The sequence below is a fragment of the Aythya fuligula genome, chromosome 1 (assembly GCF_009819795.1).
Source record: "Aythya fuligula isolate bAytFul2 chromosome 1, bAytFul2.pri, whole genome shotgun sequence".
Classification (NCBI taxonomy): domain Eukaryota; kingdom Metazoa; phylum Chordata; class Aves; order Anseriformes; family Anatidae; genus Aythya; species Aythya fuligula.
This window is the reverse complement of record NC_045559.1, coordinates 119,175,700-119,195,266: the sequence shown is the minus strand read 5'-3', so window position 1 is coordinate 119,195,266 and position 19,567 is coordinate 119,175,700. Positions and strand designations below refer to the sequence as shown.

General features: G+C 33.8%; 1 protein-coding gene across 1 annotated transcript in view; it reads right to left on the bottom strand.

The window, feature by feature from the left end:
- The window catches only part of CFAP47 (cilia and flagella associated protein 47), a 325,591-nt gene that overhangs the window by 165,418 nt on the left and 140,606 nt on the right, over positions 1–19,567 (bottom strand). Inside the window, exons 47-49 of the mRNA XM_032197971.1 lie at positions 14,348–14,544; positions 10,126–10,269; positions 9,167–9,340 (exon numbers count right to left, since the gene is read on the bottom strand). Coding sequence (XP_032053862.1) covers positions 9,167–9,340; positions 10,126–10,269; positions 14,348–14,544 — 515 coding nt within the window. The remainder of the gene's footprint in view (positions 1–9,166; positions 9,341–10,125; positions 10,270–14,347; positions 14,545–19,567) is intronic.

Genomic DNA, 19,567 nt, shown 5'->3' with positions numbered 1-19,567 from the left:
AGCCACAGAAGAGTTTCTTAAACTACTATAGTTGTAAGTCTCATTATAAAATTGCTTATTTCCTTTAGTTTCCTTCATGTTCACATTATAAAGCCCTCGGGGATCAAATACTGACTATAATGAATATTACAGTAGGGTTCTAAAATGCACCCAAAACTTATTCATTTCATTATTTCTCTGGCAGATATTCATGTTAAAAATTGCATATAACATACTTCCCTCAGTCTTCTACCACCTTTCCTGTCACAGTCTTTATACTCACTAGTATAATTACAGTTCCACGGTGCTCATTTTGCCTACCAGTATGAATAGTCACCATCTTATCATTAATTAATCGCTACTATTCATTTATCTTTGTAATTAACCTATTTTTCTCTCCTGTTTAAATTATTCACACCTCAAGAGCTCCAGTCTCCAAACAGTTCTCACTTTATATTACCTCCTACCTCCAACATCTTGAAAAGGTCTAGGGTTGTGACAGACATTAATCACTCCTAGTTACCTTTTAGATATTCCTTACATTGAGCTTGGTCTTGCTCTGATGCCCACCTGATTTATACCAACTGCATTACTGACACTAACGAATCAAACTCAGGTGGCAAATGGATACTAAATAAATATGTGTTCACACTCACACATGTACACAAGGCAATTTAAATTCATATCAGAATTCATACTACGAATCTCACTTAGAATAGAATGAAAAGTGCTCATAGAGGTTTCAGGTTCCAATATGGTAAAATGTTGTGTAATGCCTGTCTACTTTATCTGTAGACATATTACACATATATTAATATAATAAAAATATATCTAGAAACACTCAGAAAGCTAAAAACATAGAATGAGAAACAGAAAAAATCTGGAAAATTCAGATTTTTGTAAGAATAGCTGTAATAATAAATGTTAAGGAAAACTTGGAGTGAAACAATGAAAGAACTTATATATAGTGAGTTTTAAGTAAACTTCCTTATAAATACTACAAAGAGATCTATTTCTTATTACAATGCATATTTATGAGGATGGTATGCAAGAGTAGGACACAATTTTAGTTTCAGATATAGTATTACGTAACCTCACATCCTGTAATAATCTTCAAAACCATACTCCCAAAGGTACCTGAATGTGCGTAAGAAAATCTGCTGTGGGTCCTTACTGTTAGGAAAATAGGGCCTAGAGTTTCTTCCATCAATAATGGTGAAAAAAATCACTTCTGATCTACAAGCTATCCCAAAGGAGAAAAGATACTAAATTACTTCTACTGGTTTGTGGGAGTGGTAGTCAATTAGCATTTGTACTAAGTTGGAAGGAGGGAATTATGAACAGTTACAGACACGTTAAATGGAATTTAGTGAAAGAAGTCTTAAATTTCTTAAATTCAAGGATCTATTTCTAATTTAAGAGTGATCAAAGAAAACCTGAAAGACAAGAAACTCGTCTCAAAGGTATCCCAGCAAATACGGAGAATAGGCTAAGATAAAAATGGTAAGACTGTGGCATTTACAGAAGATTCTACGCTAGAAAAGTGTAAGAACTTGCACATATCATAAATATTGGTACATTAACTGGAAATGGTATGGGAAGGAATGCTCTCACAAACTCATGTCAACCATGGCAGAAGACAAGGGAAATCTTCTGTTCCATACCCATTAAATACCAAGAAAATAAGCTTCTTTTAGGGTGGAATCATATCAAAGGTGGGTGCTTATAGATATACACATACACACAGTATTTACACAGATAGAAATAGATGGATCTATGCATATGTGCACACAGAGAATTTGTTATCAAGGATTAATAACTTTACTTTCTTTATTGATCAATTTAAAGAATGTGGAATCTATGTAACATTGATGATTCTTGTCTATAATCTTTATGAGCATCCTATTGTCAAAAATCAATCTTCAAAATATTAATATTGTCTTGTAAAAATTTTCATGTGGGTGGTTCTTCCATTCTTGAACATCTTTCTAACATTCTTGAACATAATCATTGGAAAATACATTAAGTGACCTAATGGGTGAAATAATTTTTAACTGTGTGAGTTGGGGAAGAAAAAAACAAACAAACAAAAACAAACAACAAACAAACAAACAAACAAACACTTGAACTTTGACTTTTATCCCTATTTCTTACCAGATCTATTATCTTCAGAAAAACAATGAACTTATTCTTCCCAGCGTTTATGTATAAATTATACCCCTTTATATAGACATTTTGGAAGAATGGTCTTATTTATTAATAAATATTTAACATAAATTAAGAAATAAAGTAACAAATAGCAAAAAAAAAAAAAAAAACCTTTTTATTACAATATTTAATATTATTAAGTACATTAGAAGAATGTATAAGCCCAAGCTCCATGACACTGCAATTTAATTAAGAAAACACAATAAATGAGGAGTTTAATAGACCGTAAAATAAGAAGTTTCTCTTCTTAAGATCAAAGTAAAAGATTCAACTGAAATCTTACAAAAAAATAAAAATAATAATTCTCTTGTTTTGCTATGCAAGACTGTGTAGATAACATAACAAAATACTTTGGTACTACATGTATTAAAAAAATAAATAAAAGTAATAACAGAAAAAGCTGAAATAGAACAGAACTTCTATAATTTTTTTGTTTGCTTAAAGGCTGGTTCTACATACAATTATCAGTCCTTCAAAGTGGTAACAAAATTAGATGCTTTATTTGCATATGTTTTGTTAGGAAGACAATTTGTAGCATAATTAAGAAGCAGTAAATCTGTGAAAGTTGCCCTAATATTTATCATGCAATCACTACAATCAACTGAGTGAAGAATTGTTGGCTTTCAGTAACTACAAATTTCTCCAAACCCACACAACATATGTTGCATCCTTTTACTCTCACTTCAGAAAACAAGAATTGTAGGATACCACAATGAAACCCAAATGTAAATTATTATTACAGTTATCATTGTGGCACTACACAAAATTTGCTCAAATCAAACCATCTCCAAGGATTTTATTTTTAAATAATAGAATTCTCCACCATCTTACATTTCAAATCATTATTTATACTTAGATGTAAAGCATAAGTGGAGACGATTTTTAAATGCTATAATTTTAAACTAATTTATTAGTCACAGATTTTAAAACCATTTTGCAGAACTGAACTATGGTTATTCAAGGTGCATAGGAATGGAAAGCCATTCTTCAAGATTAATGCAAAAATATTTTTTCCAGAGTTTTATAACCAAATACACATAACTTCAAAAATGCCAGCTGATACTTCTAGCCAAAGTGGTAAAAAGATGTACACAATTTAATTAAATATGCTTTAATTCCAGTATTTATTTGCATGCTGGTAAAACTAAGTTAGACGGTAATATGTTCAATGTTTCAAGAATTGTTTCCTGAGAGTATTTAAAAATATTGATAGGCTCGACTTACTAAAAATTTAGTGCTCTGCACCACTGAGCTAAAACTGGGGCTGTGACAGTCACTGATCCATCGGATAACCAGATTTTTTTTCAATACAGTCTCAAAAATAACAGATGTTTCAAAAGAAGCCCCTGTTACTTTCCCTCATCCTCTTTAAGTCCAAACATTGTAAATTCCTAAATAACTAGGAATCCATTTATTCTTGTAACCACTTTTATTTTGCTGCCAGCATATCACAACAATGAAATGAAACACCTTTCTATTTCATAAAGTATATACCCCAAATAATTTAATTCTTCCCTGTACAGCTGAAATCTGAAGTTATTTAGAGTGCTACATAACCAAGATGCACAATCGAGCCAAGTGACCTGTCAAGACCACTAACCCTTTTCAAGAGACATGCCAGACTTAAGATCTTACCACATCCTTACTTGATTAAATAATTTCATAACCAGAAGTCGCACAAAAGCTGCCAACTACAGTTATTCTTACATTCTTTGTACCTTTCATCACTGTTGTGAAGAATTCTTTGCCTTTAGGGAGGCAAAGACTGTTATAGAAGTGCTGGGAGGCAACGTAGAAACCAAATGGACTGAAATCAGAAGTACAGATAAAATTAGAATGGTTACAAGATGTACAGGTTTACTTGTGCTGATTAAAGAACAGAAACTTGATGAGGGTATTGGAACTTCAGCAATGAAGTTACTCAAGTTGCACAGAATTTATTCTCTGAGAATTGCACACACAGCTCCAAAAAAGACAAAGCCTAAACAGGTCAGCCCCTCAATAAAGTTTTGCAGTATATGATTTTATTTTCTTGAGATAGCTGTTAAATTTCTATCCTTCATGTCATTCTTTCAATGACATTGTAAAGAGGATCTGAAATGGATATATAGAGAAAATAGGGAAAAAAAAGGCATGGAAGGAAAGAGGATTGTATAGTTTTTGAATATATATTTATTCTACAATGCTTCTGAAATTACTAGCAGTTTGTATAACCTAATACCTGAAACGTAATTTGATTTAGTCTTGAGATTCCTCTAGAGAGTTTACTTTAATGGCATCTATTTTGAACAGTGCAAAGAAAAAACAGTTATACTGCTGTTTTTTATTTTTATTTTTACAGCAAAACCAAACCTTGAAAGAATTAGGCACCTTTATAGCTAAAGTTACTATCAAAGGTGTCATTAGAAGCAACCGTAACACACTATTCTATTCTCTATATGCAGCATACAGAGTTTTATATAAAAATCAAAAGAAAATTGTATAAAATTTTTTGTCATGAGACTGACAGATTGGATTTTATAGAACTACTTCACACTTTCTACTCTTGAAGGATAATTTGTATCTAATTTTACAGCCACTAAAATCCACTTACATTGCAGTCACTAACCTTATATTAATTCATCATCAGATAAGTATATGCTCTCTGGCTGACATTCTATGTGCAAAAATTCTTTATGAATTCTGTTGTGATGTTTTTTCAGACCCAGGGGAAAGTTAATCATGAGAAAGTCTTTTTGTTGTAATAGTCTGTAGAACAAGTTCAGTGGCAGTATCTCCCTGGGTTACACATCAATCAGCAGAAAATAGTTCAAAAATTTTCACATTTTTTTTTCAAGAAAATTTATGGAAATTGTCTTTTTAATCATTGAAAACTTTGTGGGTACTGGAAATATTCTGCTTAGCATTTTAAAGGTAGACTGATGGAGTAAAATACAAGCCTTGCAGCACTGCATTCCAAAGGCACTTATTCCCTCCCTGACTCTTGATATATAACAGTGGTTGCAAAGACAAACCATACATTATTCCTGCTTCAGGTATGAGCAGTCTATATTGTCAAATATAGGAAAAGCATTATTCAGAAGGAAGAGGTCTTTCTTATTGGAATAAAAGAAAGAATTATTTCCCTCTTCCCCCTCCCAGACTTAATTTTCATTTTCAATAGCCACCTTTGAAGTAGTACCCTTTTTTATGTTGAAGTTATAAGACATATACTGTGATTACTGAGAAACAGGGTAGCATATATACAGTGTAATTAACTTTTTAATGAAATGAGTTTTTATTATGTTAATAGTTTAATTTATTCAGTTATTAAAATGGAATAGCGATACTAAATTTACAACTCAAAGGCAAAATTACCTAAGTATTAATTCACCTGAATTACCTATTACTATCATGTTGTAAATTTTTTATTGTCATGCCAATAAATTATGAGGCTTTTCAGCTACTGGCACATCTTATATCATTCTTGATCTAGGTTGAGATTTCTTACTTAAGCAAATGTACTCCAGCAGAGTATTTCTGGTTTTTAAAAGTACTATGTACTTCTCAGCTTATCTATGACAAGTCACTTTGATAGTGGATGCACCACAACAGTGGAGGATTTAAGGGCCAAATAAATTAGGACCAATCAATAAGGACCAATTAAATAATGAAGTTATTTGCAACTCAACAAAATTTCAAAATATCCAGTCAAAAAACATTTTAAAACTGGGGGGGGGGGGGGGGGGGGGTAGGGAGGGATGGTAATGATCTTTGCTCTGTTTCCACTATGATTTCCTCTACATAATCATTCATCATGTAGTGGAATTCCAAAGATGCTGGACTAAAAGCCAGGAGGAGTTATTAAGCTGTCAGCAACTGCCTGCAAAAAGAAACTGACAAAAACAAAACCACAGATTGTAAAGCTGTGTTCAGCTTCACAACAGACTATCCAGAAATTACAGTAATCAGGCAGCATGGACTGAACAACAACAAAATTATTATTACTTGTTTTTCCTGTTGCCCTTTGTGAAATGCACTTCTGGGTAAATAAATATTTATTTTGCATTTCTAACAAGTTGTTGGTCACAGTTCTATCTTAAAAGAGACTTTCCCCTCTCTTCTCTATCTTTTCCCCTGCAGATACAGCAAATAATGGAGTTAGTTCCTTGAATATTCAGATTTGAAATGGATGTACTGTCAAGCAGTACTTCACAGGGGTGAAAAACAAACAAAAACAACCAGCACCAGCACCATCTACCCCCCACCAAAACAAAAAATAAAATACACAAAGTATTTCACAGAATCACAGAACCATTAAGACTGGAAAAGACCTCCAAGATCATCAGGTCCAACCATCCCCCTACCACCAACGACATGCACTAAACCATGTCCCTAAGCAGCATGTCCGACCTTTCCTCGATCACCCCCAGGGACGGTGACGCCACCACCTCCCTGGGCAACCCGTTCCAATGCCTGACTGCCCTTTCTTAGAAGAAATGTCTTCTGATTTTCAACCTAAACTTCCCTTAGCGCAACTTGAGGCCATTCCCTCTTCTCCTGTCTCTATTCATTTGCAAGACAATCCCCAGCTCCCCATCACTTCCTTTCAGGTAGTTGTAGAGTGCAATAAGGTCTCTGCAGGTCAATAAGGTCTCCCCTGAGCGTCCGCTTCTCCAGACTAAACACCCCCAGTTCCCTCAGCCACTCCTCACAGGACTTGTGTTTCAGGCCCTTCACCAGCTTTGTAGCCCTTCTCTGGACATGTTCCAGGGCCTCAATGTACAAGAAGGTACTGAGGGATCCAGAGAACACCCTCAAAGTGGTCTAGGTTCAATTAGATCCAACTCACTCTGAAATATCTATAATAGTCATAAAACAATTTAATGAAGTGTTTTCTGAAACACCCATACAGTGAATAATTTGAATTCCTTCATTTTGAAGTTTGATATTTGAGTGTCTTTCTTTGGCACAAAAAATATTAAGTTCACATAAAACAGGAAAGCAAAGGAGACAGTAGTGCTGTCAACTTTCAAAAACACTTCGCTACTTTTGGAGATAAATAAGTGTTTTAGAAATGTAAACGCAGTCACATATAAAAAGCTAAAATTGTCAAAAAGAGATATGTCAAAGCCAGTGATGCACAAAAAAAAAAAAAAAAAAAAAAAAAAAAACACACATTTTCTGCTTTATTTTGGGGGTTTAATAATGAGTCCAAAAACCAGAAGTCTGAAGGTCTACCATTTTGAAATATTCAAAGCTTATTAAATGTAAATCCTCCCGTAATAATGAAAAACTGGAGACTAGCATGAGATTTGAAGAAAGGCTTTACATTGCCATGAATTCCCAGCGGAGAAATAGAACAGTGCTGCTGGTATGTACATGTTCTCTCTTTATAAAATAAGGTGAGGTCCACTCTCTACTGATGACTGCAACTTTGAATGAAGCAGCATTTTTTGGTACTGGCACAAAGGCAGAGAACAAAAGATCACTTATTTCACAAGTTCACACTAATTAACTAGCCAGATTTTATCTAATAGAATCTACATTGTCCTCTTGTCCCTCCTCCCAAAAAGAATTGCTACACATAAAAAAAAAAAAAAAAAAAAAAAAAAAAAAAAAAGTTCAAAAACATACATTCATATATGCTGACAAGTTTCAGCACATGGCCTCCTGCCTTGTTTTTATATAGAGAGTCCTACTAGTATAAACACAGTATGTAGATTGTATCTACTCTAGATTTAAATGACACAATATAGTCCCCAAAATATTTTTTTTTACAGAAATTAAAGAAGTTTTTTGATAGAGAACCTGCAGGTGAGAAGAAAAGTGAAAGTCATCTTTTTTGCCCTAATGTACATTCTGCCTCTGCTGGCATGTGACATGCAATCCTAGACATGCATAAGAAAGGTGAAGAAAGCTACTGAAATACTTTTCTCAACTGAAATTAAACATGTTGCCCAGACAAACGGTAGGAAAATTGTTCAGTTATAGTAATAGAAGTGTTTTAAAATTAGAAAATTACTTATTTGTGTAAGTACAGCCATAAGATCTTTAATTAAACAGTGAAAAATAAAAAGGATTACATTACATATGCATATGTATTTAAAAGATCTCATACATAAGATCTTCTTGACCAGGAAAACTAAAAAAATAAATTGTATTTTCTATGTACTTATTTTACATACCTCCACTAAAGTCACAACTACCACAGCACCATCTTCCCAGTGACACATTGCCCTTCAACAACTCCAGTTACTTATTTCCTTTTAATTTTCTTTCCCCTCAGAAAACACACAAAGTATTCCCAACTTCCTCCATTTCCTAAAACAACAAGCTGGGCAAAAGACACTAACTGCCATCATTTGTTTCAAGAAATGCAAGCCCTGACTGGCCATGCCAGTAGGCTATTAGGAATAGATATGTAGTGAGATCATGCTGCCAATTTTCCCTTAGCGGGATAATAATTTTTGTCCATTTATGTAAAAGGTCAATGTTTTATAAAGATTTTAGGAACACTGTACTCTCAAGCCCTTTCTATGAGTTTAAAAATTATGAAATTGGTTTTAAACAAGTGGAGAAGGAAGGAAGAAAGACTAGTAAATGAACACAGTATAATTTCAAATGTGCTGTCCCCTTAGGAGATATGAAATTATGAAACCTTTTTCCATGAAACATACAGTAATATCATACACTAGCTCACAGATTTCCTGACAATAAACATATCCATATACTATAGTACTATAGTACTTAGTACTATATATACATATACGTATGTATATGTATATACCCATATATATGTATATACACATACATATACATATATATACTTAGTACTAGTACTACTAGTTAGATATAGTTTAGATAGAAGTTAGATATAGTTTCTCATGGATGCATGAATTTTAATAGCATATCAGCAATGACAATAACAAACTGTCTAATATACAAGTTGTAGGACTATGGATATGAAAATAGTTGTCACTTTATTACAAAAATTTACCTTGTACGTTAACTTGTTCTTGGTATAATTGGGCACCCATAATACTTTTCGAGTAACCTGTCTCACTTGGCAATCTATCACAATATGATCCTGCGCCAGAGGTTTCTTCCCTATTCCCTTAAGGCTAAAGACGCTTTCAGTGCCAGCCATAGCATTTCGCAGAATAAGTCTTCCCTATGACAAAGAAAGAAGGAAAAAAGTTTCAGCACTGTAAAAGTGTCATTTGGCTACCAAACCAATACTGGATTTCTATACTGCATTATGTTTGTTTGGTAATGCATGCAGATGGATTACTAGTGTTTCACAGAACAATTTGGTTTTGTCTTTGGCAATTCACGCATTTGAATAGCATCCTGCAGGCAAAATCTCCCAGCTAGTGTACAGGCAAAAATACATATACTGCTTCTTGCTAAAGGTATCACAGCCTTTCCTCTGCTCTTCAGTTTTAACATTTAGAATAGTGATTACTTTGATGGCAAAATCAGCTTCTAACTAGCAGTTTACCTTGTAACAGAAATTGTATTATGAAACAATCAAGTACCCATCAGCAAAATTCACTTGTAATATAATGAAAAATGCTCAATATTACTACATTATTACTTAAATAGTGAGATAACATTTAATATATGTCTTTAAATTCAGAATGGAACACAACGTACATTTTTATAATCAAAGGTCAGAATCTCTGTAGAATAACTAGTCCACTCACTGAAATAGAGGGTTTGAAAGAAGAGAAAATAAGTGAACAAATAATAATAATCTTTAACTTTGGTAAAGTTAGTTCCTTTGTTGCTTTTTGGTTTTTCTTTCAGCTAACAGGAAATATTTCTAATTCACTAAAACTTTCAAGCAGGTGTTTAATGCTAGTAACTGCTTAAGCAATTTCATAAGTTGGAGACTGATGTAAGTTTTATTGACAAAATAATTCTTTGTAATGTTTAAACTAATTTCCTTCTTACCATTGATAAGCACTCAGCAACTGGCTTGAACATGAGAGGATACAGAGCTGTTTCACCTATGCCCACGTTTATTAGAGGAGGTCCATGAAACCCCTGTCCTTCCAAAACTGCTTCGAGTTTCCAGTCCTGGCTGGACATGTTATTCTGAAATCAAAGAAAAGTCATAAACTAGATTATGCATTTAAAATTTTCAACATGAATTTCAGCTTTTATTTGCAATTATCAAAACAGAGCACAGCTCCTTTTTTCCCAAAATACTGGCTCAGAGCACCTACTAAATCGCTATTCCTTGGACTCTGAAATCAAAGTAAAGACATAAATTAGATTAGGAATTAAAAGCTTTCAATATGCATTTTAGCTTTTGTTTGTATTTATCATCAAATCAGAGCTCTTCTCCTAAAATACTGGCTCAAAATACCTTCAAAATCTCATATTTCTGGTAAAGAGTTACTAGCAATCATAGTATCAGTATCAATACTGTCAGCAAGAAGACTCATTAGAAGAATATGATCATGATATAGTTAACAGTCAAGACGGAATTAATAAGTATCATTATAAACATTTAAAGGTATCTTTACAGTACTGTTTGTAATGCCTGCCAAAATTCTGTCTCTTTTGCTCCTGTGGGAAATCCTAGCATGCCTCTTTGAAGTGGTATGTAGTGATGTGGTATATTAGCACACAATGCTTCACTTGGTCACCAAGTGTACTACAGGACCAGCCTTGCTTTCTAATTAAGGACTCTGCCTCCCAAAGGAGTATGTACAGTCCTGTGCTCTCAGAAACTGGACTAATCTCTTCTAAAGAACGGTTGTCTTAAGTAGCATGAAAGCCTATTTATGAAGTGTATTTTGCCTTGCATCTAGACATATCGTAGCACTGCTTGATTGGGGTAGGTAGATATTTTGTAATATATGCCTGAGGGGCTGCATAAAAATCGTAAAATTTAAATAATGATATTCAGCCTACTACTATTTAAAGGAAATAGATAACTAAACATCCAATCTACAAAAAGGTAAAAAAAAAAAAAAAAAAAAAAAAAAAACTGAAAAGGACAGAAAAAAATGGCATTCAAAAGCTAATATCAGCCTTGTCAAAACAAAGATTAGACTGATCTACAAAAAGAGGAATTAATCCTTTTACCCAAAATTGTCTTGACCCATGGAAAACCACAGATAAATGCCAGAGGTAAGCAATGGATTTTGGAGAATGAAGATGACAACCTATTTCAATTCTTTCTTTGGAAAGTCTCTTAAACTCAGTTCTCTAAACCTCATCAACAATGCACAATCAACTGTAGTTATCAGAGCTAAAGTCATGGCATGGCATGAGATCTGCAATATCATGTTTGATTTTGGCTGGGATTAATATGTATAATCAACGTTTAATACTTTGTTATTAACAAGAAAATATCCTAGTAGTTGAGCAGAAGTGTCTTGTTTGGAATATTGAGATTTGTAAAATGCCTCAATTTTTCAAAATACTTCTATCACTACAATCTCCAAATCTGTAATAATAACAATTGCAACATCCGTGGCAGAAAGCATTAAAGTAAAAAAAAAAAAAAAAAATTAACCTCATTACCCTCATGCTGAAGATAAAATAAAAGTGAGAAAAAAAATTAAGAAGATTATTATTCTTCTCATTTTTTATTTTTTTTTTTTTCTTCACCACAGCATCAGGAACAACTATATCCTTTTGAAAAACAGATTGACCAGTTCTAAAACTAGCTGGTCATCATCCTTTGTTAAATGATTGTTTTAAAAGGGGGAGAGACGAAAATCATCACTGTGATCGTTCTTTGATATGTTAGAGAGGAGGACAGTCAACATTTGTGGGCCTAAGTTGTTTTACTTTCAGTAATTTCTAGAGCCATTGTTATCAGATGTTTCCTTTACCCACACTAGTGATGACTATATTGATGAGTAGGGTGTTTCTCCTTAATCTCAAACAATAATTTATCAGTTGAGAAACGTAGTTGACAAACACGGTCATTTTGAAGTCCTTCTGTGGCAAATTCTTCCAATACAGCATGAATTTGTTTAAAACATTCTAATAAAAGGGGAACCACAAATATCAGAAAATGAAAATACATTATTTGTTTAAAATTTTACTCCCTTGCACTTATGCATTAACAAATAGTTTTAATTAATTGCTATCTCAAAACCTGTTAAATTAATGACAAACACAAATAATGCTAAAGGAGTTAAAAACATTTCACAGGATGGTAGGTGATTAGACCTAAGGTACATAATAAGGTCGCATGTATAGGATCTATACCTTTTCAATCCAGAGGCTGAAAGTGAACGAGAGAACAATTACATTCATTTCACACTTGTGGAAATTATGGATACTTCTGATGTTCTTGCTGAACTTGCTTACAAGACTGAACTTGCTTATCAAGAAAGGAACAAGAATGTGAGATTCAGGCGGTTTCTTATTCTGGTTCTGTCACTAACTCACTGTGTGTTGTTTAAGCAAATCACTTGACACTCTTCTGTTCCATTTATAAAATGGTTCACCTACCATATAGATGTTATGACAGTTCGTTTGCTAGTGCCTGTAAGAAGCAACACTGAATATAAGGTTCAAAGAACCGAGTTTAACGGACTGAACAGCCCTACCTTGAATGACAAACATAAATGATAGTTAACAACATAAAAGTATGGAAATGTTTCTGATTCTGTATTCAATTCAGGAATTGAAAAGCATAGAGTAAACCAGACACAATGCTAGAGCTAGAAAGAATAAAAGTAAAACATGTTCCAGAGGTAAATACATCTCTTATGCTGAACATAAAATAAACCTTGTAAAAACCTACGTAATCATAAAATGTAAAAGGACAGGAACAACTTCACATTTTTATATTTTTTTTATTCATCAATGTTTGATTTTGCAAATGTAGGGCATATATTTTAGCACAGACTTGTCACATGTGCTTTCCATGGGAGGAGGCAGACTAAATGAGAGAGACACATTCTTTCTCTCTCCTTACACACACATAAAAAACACAGATTATACGCTCCATTTGGAGTACTTTTTAATTCCTTGTTAAGAAAACAAGCATAACTTAACAGAATAAATCTATGACTGCTAAAGAAATTTTAAAGCATATGTTTATGAACATTTGGAGGTCAATAAAATTAAAGCCAATCTGTTTAGAAGCCCTCTGTCTGAGAAGGTGGAAAAAAAAATCCTTACCTTTCTGTGTTACGTAACAGCCTCATTTCAGCTAATGTAACGTTCAATAAATCAATTGTAAATAAATAATATATGAATACCTTAACATTTATGTGTAAGAAAAGGTAATGCTGTAATATGATTTCCTTTGATTTTCTTTACTCTTTTTTCTCTTTCTTAATCAATTAATTAGTTCCTTGTCAAATCTCAGTATTTCACTGACTATCCACAGTAACATTTTTCCCCAGATATTGTATCCATATTTGAAGCTGCTGCCATTCTTTTTTCTACAAAATTTCAGATAATTTTTCTATATAATATTTCACTAGTATTCTTAACCGTTATCAAAAGCATTATCAAAAGGTCACTTCAATTATATATATCAAGCCCTAGTTCAAATCTCAGAAAACATTTTATCATCCTTCTTTGTTAAAGAATTTGTATCCCTTTCTCTTGCAACTCAAGCTTCTTCCCTATCACTTGTTCATTTTTCTTCCTTTAAATCTGACTTCTCTAAATTGTGAGCAATGATTTTTCTGAAGGAAATGACATTCTAACCTACACTCCATATTCACTCCCTGGTCGTATACCTCATCTGTTAAATGCTTAAAATGCAAAATAGATATGATAAAACTATACGTAATATTCTGCCTACACTTGCCACATTTTGTAAGTTGCGTGTAATCTAACTGTAGCAAAAAAAAAAAAAACACCCCACGCAACGAATTGTTCCTTAGATTAAACAACTCTTTTTTCACCTTTAGTATGGTAACTAGTTATTAATTAGCAGATTATCAAATATAAGTACAGAAATGAAACATTAGAAATAAACTCTAATAATTTACTCTCTGAACTGCTAGAAACTAATTTTCCGAATAAACCTTACACCACATCCAATATGGATTTGGAGTAATAATACTGAAGTCAGTATTTACATGCTTTTGAGGATTTTGCAGTAGTAAATTTTAACTGTATTGATCAAGAGTTCAGTTTCTAAGAATCCTTAATCTTAGTTTAGCTTCAGGCAGTAAAGTGAACTTACTATTGGAATATCCTGAATCACGGCCTGGTAAGCTGGAGTTAGAAATTCAATCTCTGCTTCAGCGTGGTTTGTATTCACTACACATTTAATCACATAGACACGAATATCCCGGGAGGACTTCAGGAGAATCTCACAGCGGTAGCAACCAGCATACTGAGGAATGAATTTTATAGGAAGCTCAACTGCATCACTTCCATCTAAAACCAAACAAACAAAAAACAGTGAAATGTAGCAAAACTTTTCAGAAACATTTATTTTACATGCAGGATCTGGGCAGAGTTCCAGTAAACTGTAGGAGATTCTCCATAGTAGTACATACAACAATTTAAAATGAGCAATGTAGTTTTAGGAGTATTATAATGAAAGAATGGCAAAAGGCCAAGTTTTCATTAAAAAAAAAAAAAAAAAAAAAAAAAAAAAAAGGATTTAAACATCCAAACAACATTTTCTATTGTCTTTAGTAGAGTACAAAGAGGAGTATTTTAAAAGATCTGCTAAACCTAATAGACAAGTTTATTGTATATGCATTATTGTAAATATAAAAAAAGTACAGTAGTTACTATCAAATGCTCAAACACTTTGGTCAACAGTTACCATGAAAGACACTGGAAACAACAGAATTTATTTGGTAGTCCTAATAACAACTGGAATTCTATTAAATTTAGTAGTTACCATGAGAGCTCCTTGTTAGACATTTCCTATGCACAATTTTGGATTGAATGTCTGGGTTTCCAAAAAAAGTCTGAAGTGTCCAAATTAAACAGAATCATTGTTCTGCTTTTGGCTGAGTTAATTGTCTTTGTAGAGAGGCTCAGCCAATGCTGTGCTCTAGAGTTTTAATGTAAGGAATGGTGATAACACACAGGTGTTTTCAGTTGCTGTAGAGCAGCGCTTGTACAGACCAAAGGACTCATCTTCTCATGCTGCCCCTGCCAGCGAGGAGGCTGGGGGTGCCCAAGGAGCTGGGAGGGGATACAACCAGGACAGCTGACCCAAACTGGCAAGAGCAATGTCCCATACCACAGAGCACCATGCTCGGCAATAAAAGCTGGGGTAAAGAAGGAGGAAGGGGGTGAGAGGATGACACATGTTCAGAGCGATGGCGTTTGTCTTCCCAAGAAACCACTACATGTGATGAGCCCATGATAGCAAATGTTGTTTTGCTTTGCTCGAGCATGGGGCTTTTGCTTTACCTAGTAAACTGCCTTTATCTCAACCCATGAGTTTTCACACCTTTACTTTTCCAATTCTCTCCCTCATCCCTCCTGGAGAGTGAGTGAGTGGGTGCATGGTGCTGAGCTGCCTGCTGGGGTTAAACTGCAACAGCCATAAAAAGTCCAATTTGCCCAATCCAGTGCATGTAAGAAAAACTCCCCACAGTAATTCCTAGAGTATAGAAGAAGCAAATACAAATGCTTTCTGCATTTGAAAATAGCCAGATCTAAAATGTCTGCTACAGAGACATCCTCTTCTGCTCTCACTTGTAGAAAGTATCAGAGACTTTCACAGTATCCTGCCCCCTTCACTAGCCCTTTTAGGACACTTTACAAAGCAGAAGGGAAGGCACTATACAAATACCACCGACTGGCCACCAAAAGAGTTCCATTCAACCTTCCCAAGAGCCTCTAAGGAACTTGAAAAACTGAAGACTGCAGCTGTAACAACTTCCCTGTAGTTTTATATTTAACAAAGACTGTTTCTTTTCAGCATTTTACAAGATTAGAAACCAATGCCAAAAGCCCACATTGGAAAGATAATGAAGGTCAGAGACAATGTATTGACATGACAGAAACTTACAGATAAAACTCCGTAAACAATTCACTTCTCCCTAAGGGGGAACACCTGGCAAATTCTTGTGGAGCTTCCCTTCTTCTTCCTTTAATGTGGCTTATTTTCTATTGTTTTGTATAACTGGACTTTGAAAGTGCAATCAATCTTTATTTGCAATGCTGCTCATTCTCTTTCATTAAGTGGTGTTCCTCGCATATTCAGTTCTCACCTCTGCAAATGAACAGCAAACTGAAGCTCTCTTGTTGCCTTAGGTCATCTGTACTTCATTTTTTGCACAAAAATAACCAAAGTTCAAGAGAGAAATCATATGAATGGCAGTATTAATCTTTCAACATTACTAGGCTATCAAAAAGAGTATAAATTGCACCTCAGGTTTAACCCTCTCTAAAATAAATGTTGTTTGTTTGTTGTTTGTTTGTTATTTTTTTTTCTTTTTTTTCTTTGTTTCTTTTTTAAAGACAAGATTAATAACCTGGTAATTTTTGAATTACTTTTTATTTTCTTTTTTATTTTTTTCTTTAATTTTGTCAGCAGTCTATTATCCCCATTAGTTATCTTCCACAACAGTGACCAGAATTTGGCACTTAAGGAACACAACTGTCCATTCTTTAGTTCATGAATACAGTCCTCAATTTTCTTTAAGAATTATTTTAGGATATTAAAACAAAAGACATACTTGAAGTTTTAAGTACACATTTTAAATGCTTGTATTTCAAGATACAGTAGACTGTAAACATGTATTTGAAGAAATACAGTGCAGTGAGTGAATTGGAAGCTCCAAAAATATTTCTCAGTGAATTTTACTTTCCTGCAGTAAATGGAAATTTCAGTTACCAACTTTCACAGTTTAATTTCACTGAATTGGATCCCCCTTTGTCTTTCAATGAATTGGACTTTCAATCAGAAATGCTTTCAATAGGGGAAAAAACAAACAAAAGTCTTCCGTGCATTTTATTTTTATATTATTCAGCTTGGCATCAGTTTTATTTATTTTTTTTTCTTAGGCATAAAAAATCACATTGAATAATAAGTTACTTGATTAATTAAAACAATTATAATCAAAATGAAAAGGAAAGTAAGTAAATTTGTCATGTTGATTTTGATTTTATATAATATCTTATGATATAAGATATGGTATCTGGAGTGAGAAAGAACCTCCAAATCAAAATGATTACAGAAACCACTTCCTTGTGAATTACACATGAAGGTTGGTTGTTTTTTTTCTGTTCTGCATTTTTTCATGCAAATTTTAAATGCCATAAAGTAAATTGGGCTTAAAAATCTAATTTTAGCATGTTTTCTTCTTACCCAGTCCTGTAAAATATGCAGCAAAGATTAGCTTAGGAGCTAGTTAAAAGATTAAAATAATCCATAGGGTCACAACTGACCTTACAATTTCTGGGACAAAAGCAATAACAGTAAGCAATGGCCAGCAGCCCTTGCATTATTTCCATGTAACAGGAAGCAGAGCCTGCATCCATGGAAATGAATGAGACTGCAAGCATTCCTCTGACAGTGAAAAATCAGGCAGAACAATACCAGTTGCTGGTACATTTTCCCTCTCTAGACAGGATATTCATTGTTTGATGGGGACAGATTTCACATGAAACAGGCAAACAGCCCTTGGACCATGGGCCCTAGATTCTCCTTCTTGGATGAGCATCCTAATCATTTTGCCACAGTCATGGTTGCCTTAGATCTGAGCTCTAATCATTCACAGGAGCTCCAATCATTTGTAGGTTCTCTCAGTTCAGCTGGCTAAGCAAACAACTCTTCTCATGGCAGTCTGTTGTCTGATAATGAGGAAATGCTTTGGGTAGAGAAGGAACAACAATTTGAACATTCTTGTGCTGAGAAGTGCAAGCAAGTTTCATCACCCAGTATCTTGGTCAAACATGCTACATACTAAGGGCTTTTAGAAGCAGGAAATAAAACACTTTATGAGAAGTTTCATTTTATAGATTTGTGTTAGATAAATGCCTATGGGAAACATTTACTTGATTCTGAATCTGAATTGGGTTTAGAAGCGAAACAGCTGTCAAAACAAGGGCAGTTGCAAAAGTAGAACTTTTGGTGTAATATGACCATACATTCTTGGAAAACTAATTTACAGCATGTAGGTGTTGATCTTGTTCTCTAGCAAATGGCTAGCATCTTATGCCATCTATTTGGTACAAAAGACAATCAGATCACCATCTGGAATCAATAAAGCCCATGTTTTTTGTTTCTTAAAAATCCTACAACTCTTCATTTTAGGTCTGCCTGACTTGAATTCAAAGTTAATACACTAAATGTGTTAGCCAATGAACAGTACCTTTAATCTTTAAAACAAAATAAAATAAAAACTCACTTCTTGTTGACATTAGAATGAAATGAAAAACATATGCTGGATTCTAGTAAAAATATTACATTGTAGATTCGTTGCTATTTAGGCCTATTATAATTTGTGTTAGGAGGGTAAGGGCTGGAACAGAAATGCGATTCTTTCATATCACAATCTGTTGGCATAATTTCCAATGGTAGGAAACTACATGTCTTCAGCAGTTAGTCAGCTATATGCACCTTCTATTAGCTTTTATTCAGTAATGATGGTAATATCTATTCAGAAAGTCAAAGCTCAGTCTCACAGTGAACTTAACTCAGCCTCTGACACCGCACATGTCACACATAATTGGCTACATTGAACTGAAGACCGAATTTGCAGGCACAGACTCCTGTAAGGTTAAATAAGCAACCATGCTGAAGAGCCCAGAACTCTTCTAATTTCTGCTTATGTATTGGGTCTTCAAATGAACTTATCTGAATCAGAACCTCACTCAGTTTTCAAGACAGTAGTCTTGAAAAATCAACCATTCTTTTACATCCCTTAATGAGTGCTGATATGTTGTGAAATTTTTGCAACCACTGTGCACATTCATTTGCTGATTATTTTTTTTTTAGCTCTATCTGAATACAACAGAAGAATTTCTAAGAAGCCCACTAACTGATTATTGATTCTTTTCTCCACTTAAATACAGTACATCCTTACACATCTAAGCAAAAAGTTAATACATTAAATCAACTGGAAAAAGGAAGATTATGCTGGAAAAATAAATGGCCTGGAAGCAGTTTTTTCTTAATTGATTTAAAAATGCAAATGGCAGTGATATTTTTTCAGTCTTGTCACAAATACTCATCAGCCTTGCACATGTATCAAATTCAGAAACTGGTGTGTGGCACTATAATAAAGTAGAATGAATAGTTTCTTGATTTTCTTTGTTTATTTTTGCTTATTTTGTTGTTGTTGATTACTTTTTAATAAACACGGCCCCTCAGTATTCCTAAAGAATAGTTGTAGAAGCTTTAGCAATAAGCAGGCTACACAGTAACTATGCTAAGGGGCAACTGAAATGCTGTCAAATAAGAAGTTTACTTAATATAACTGAAGAA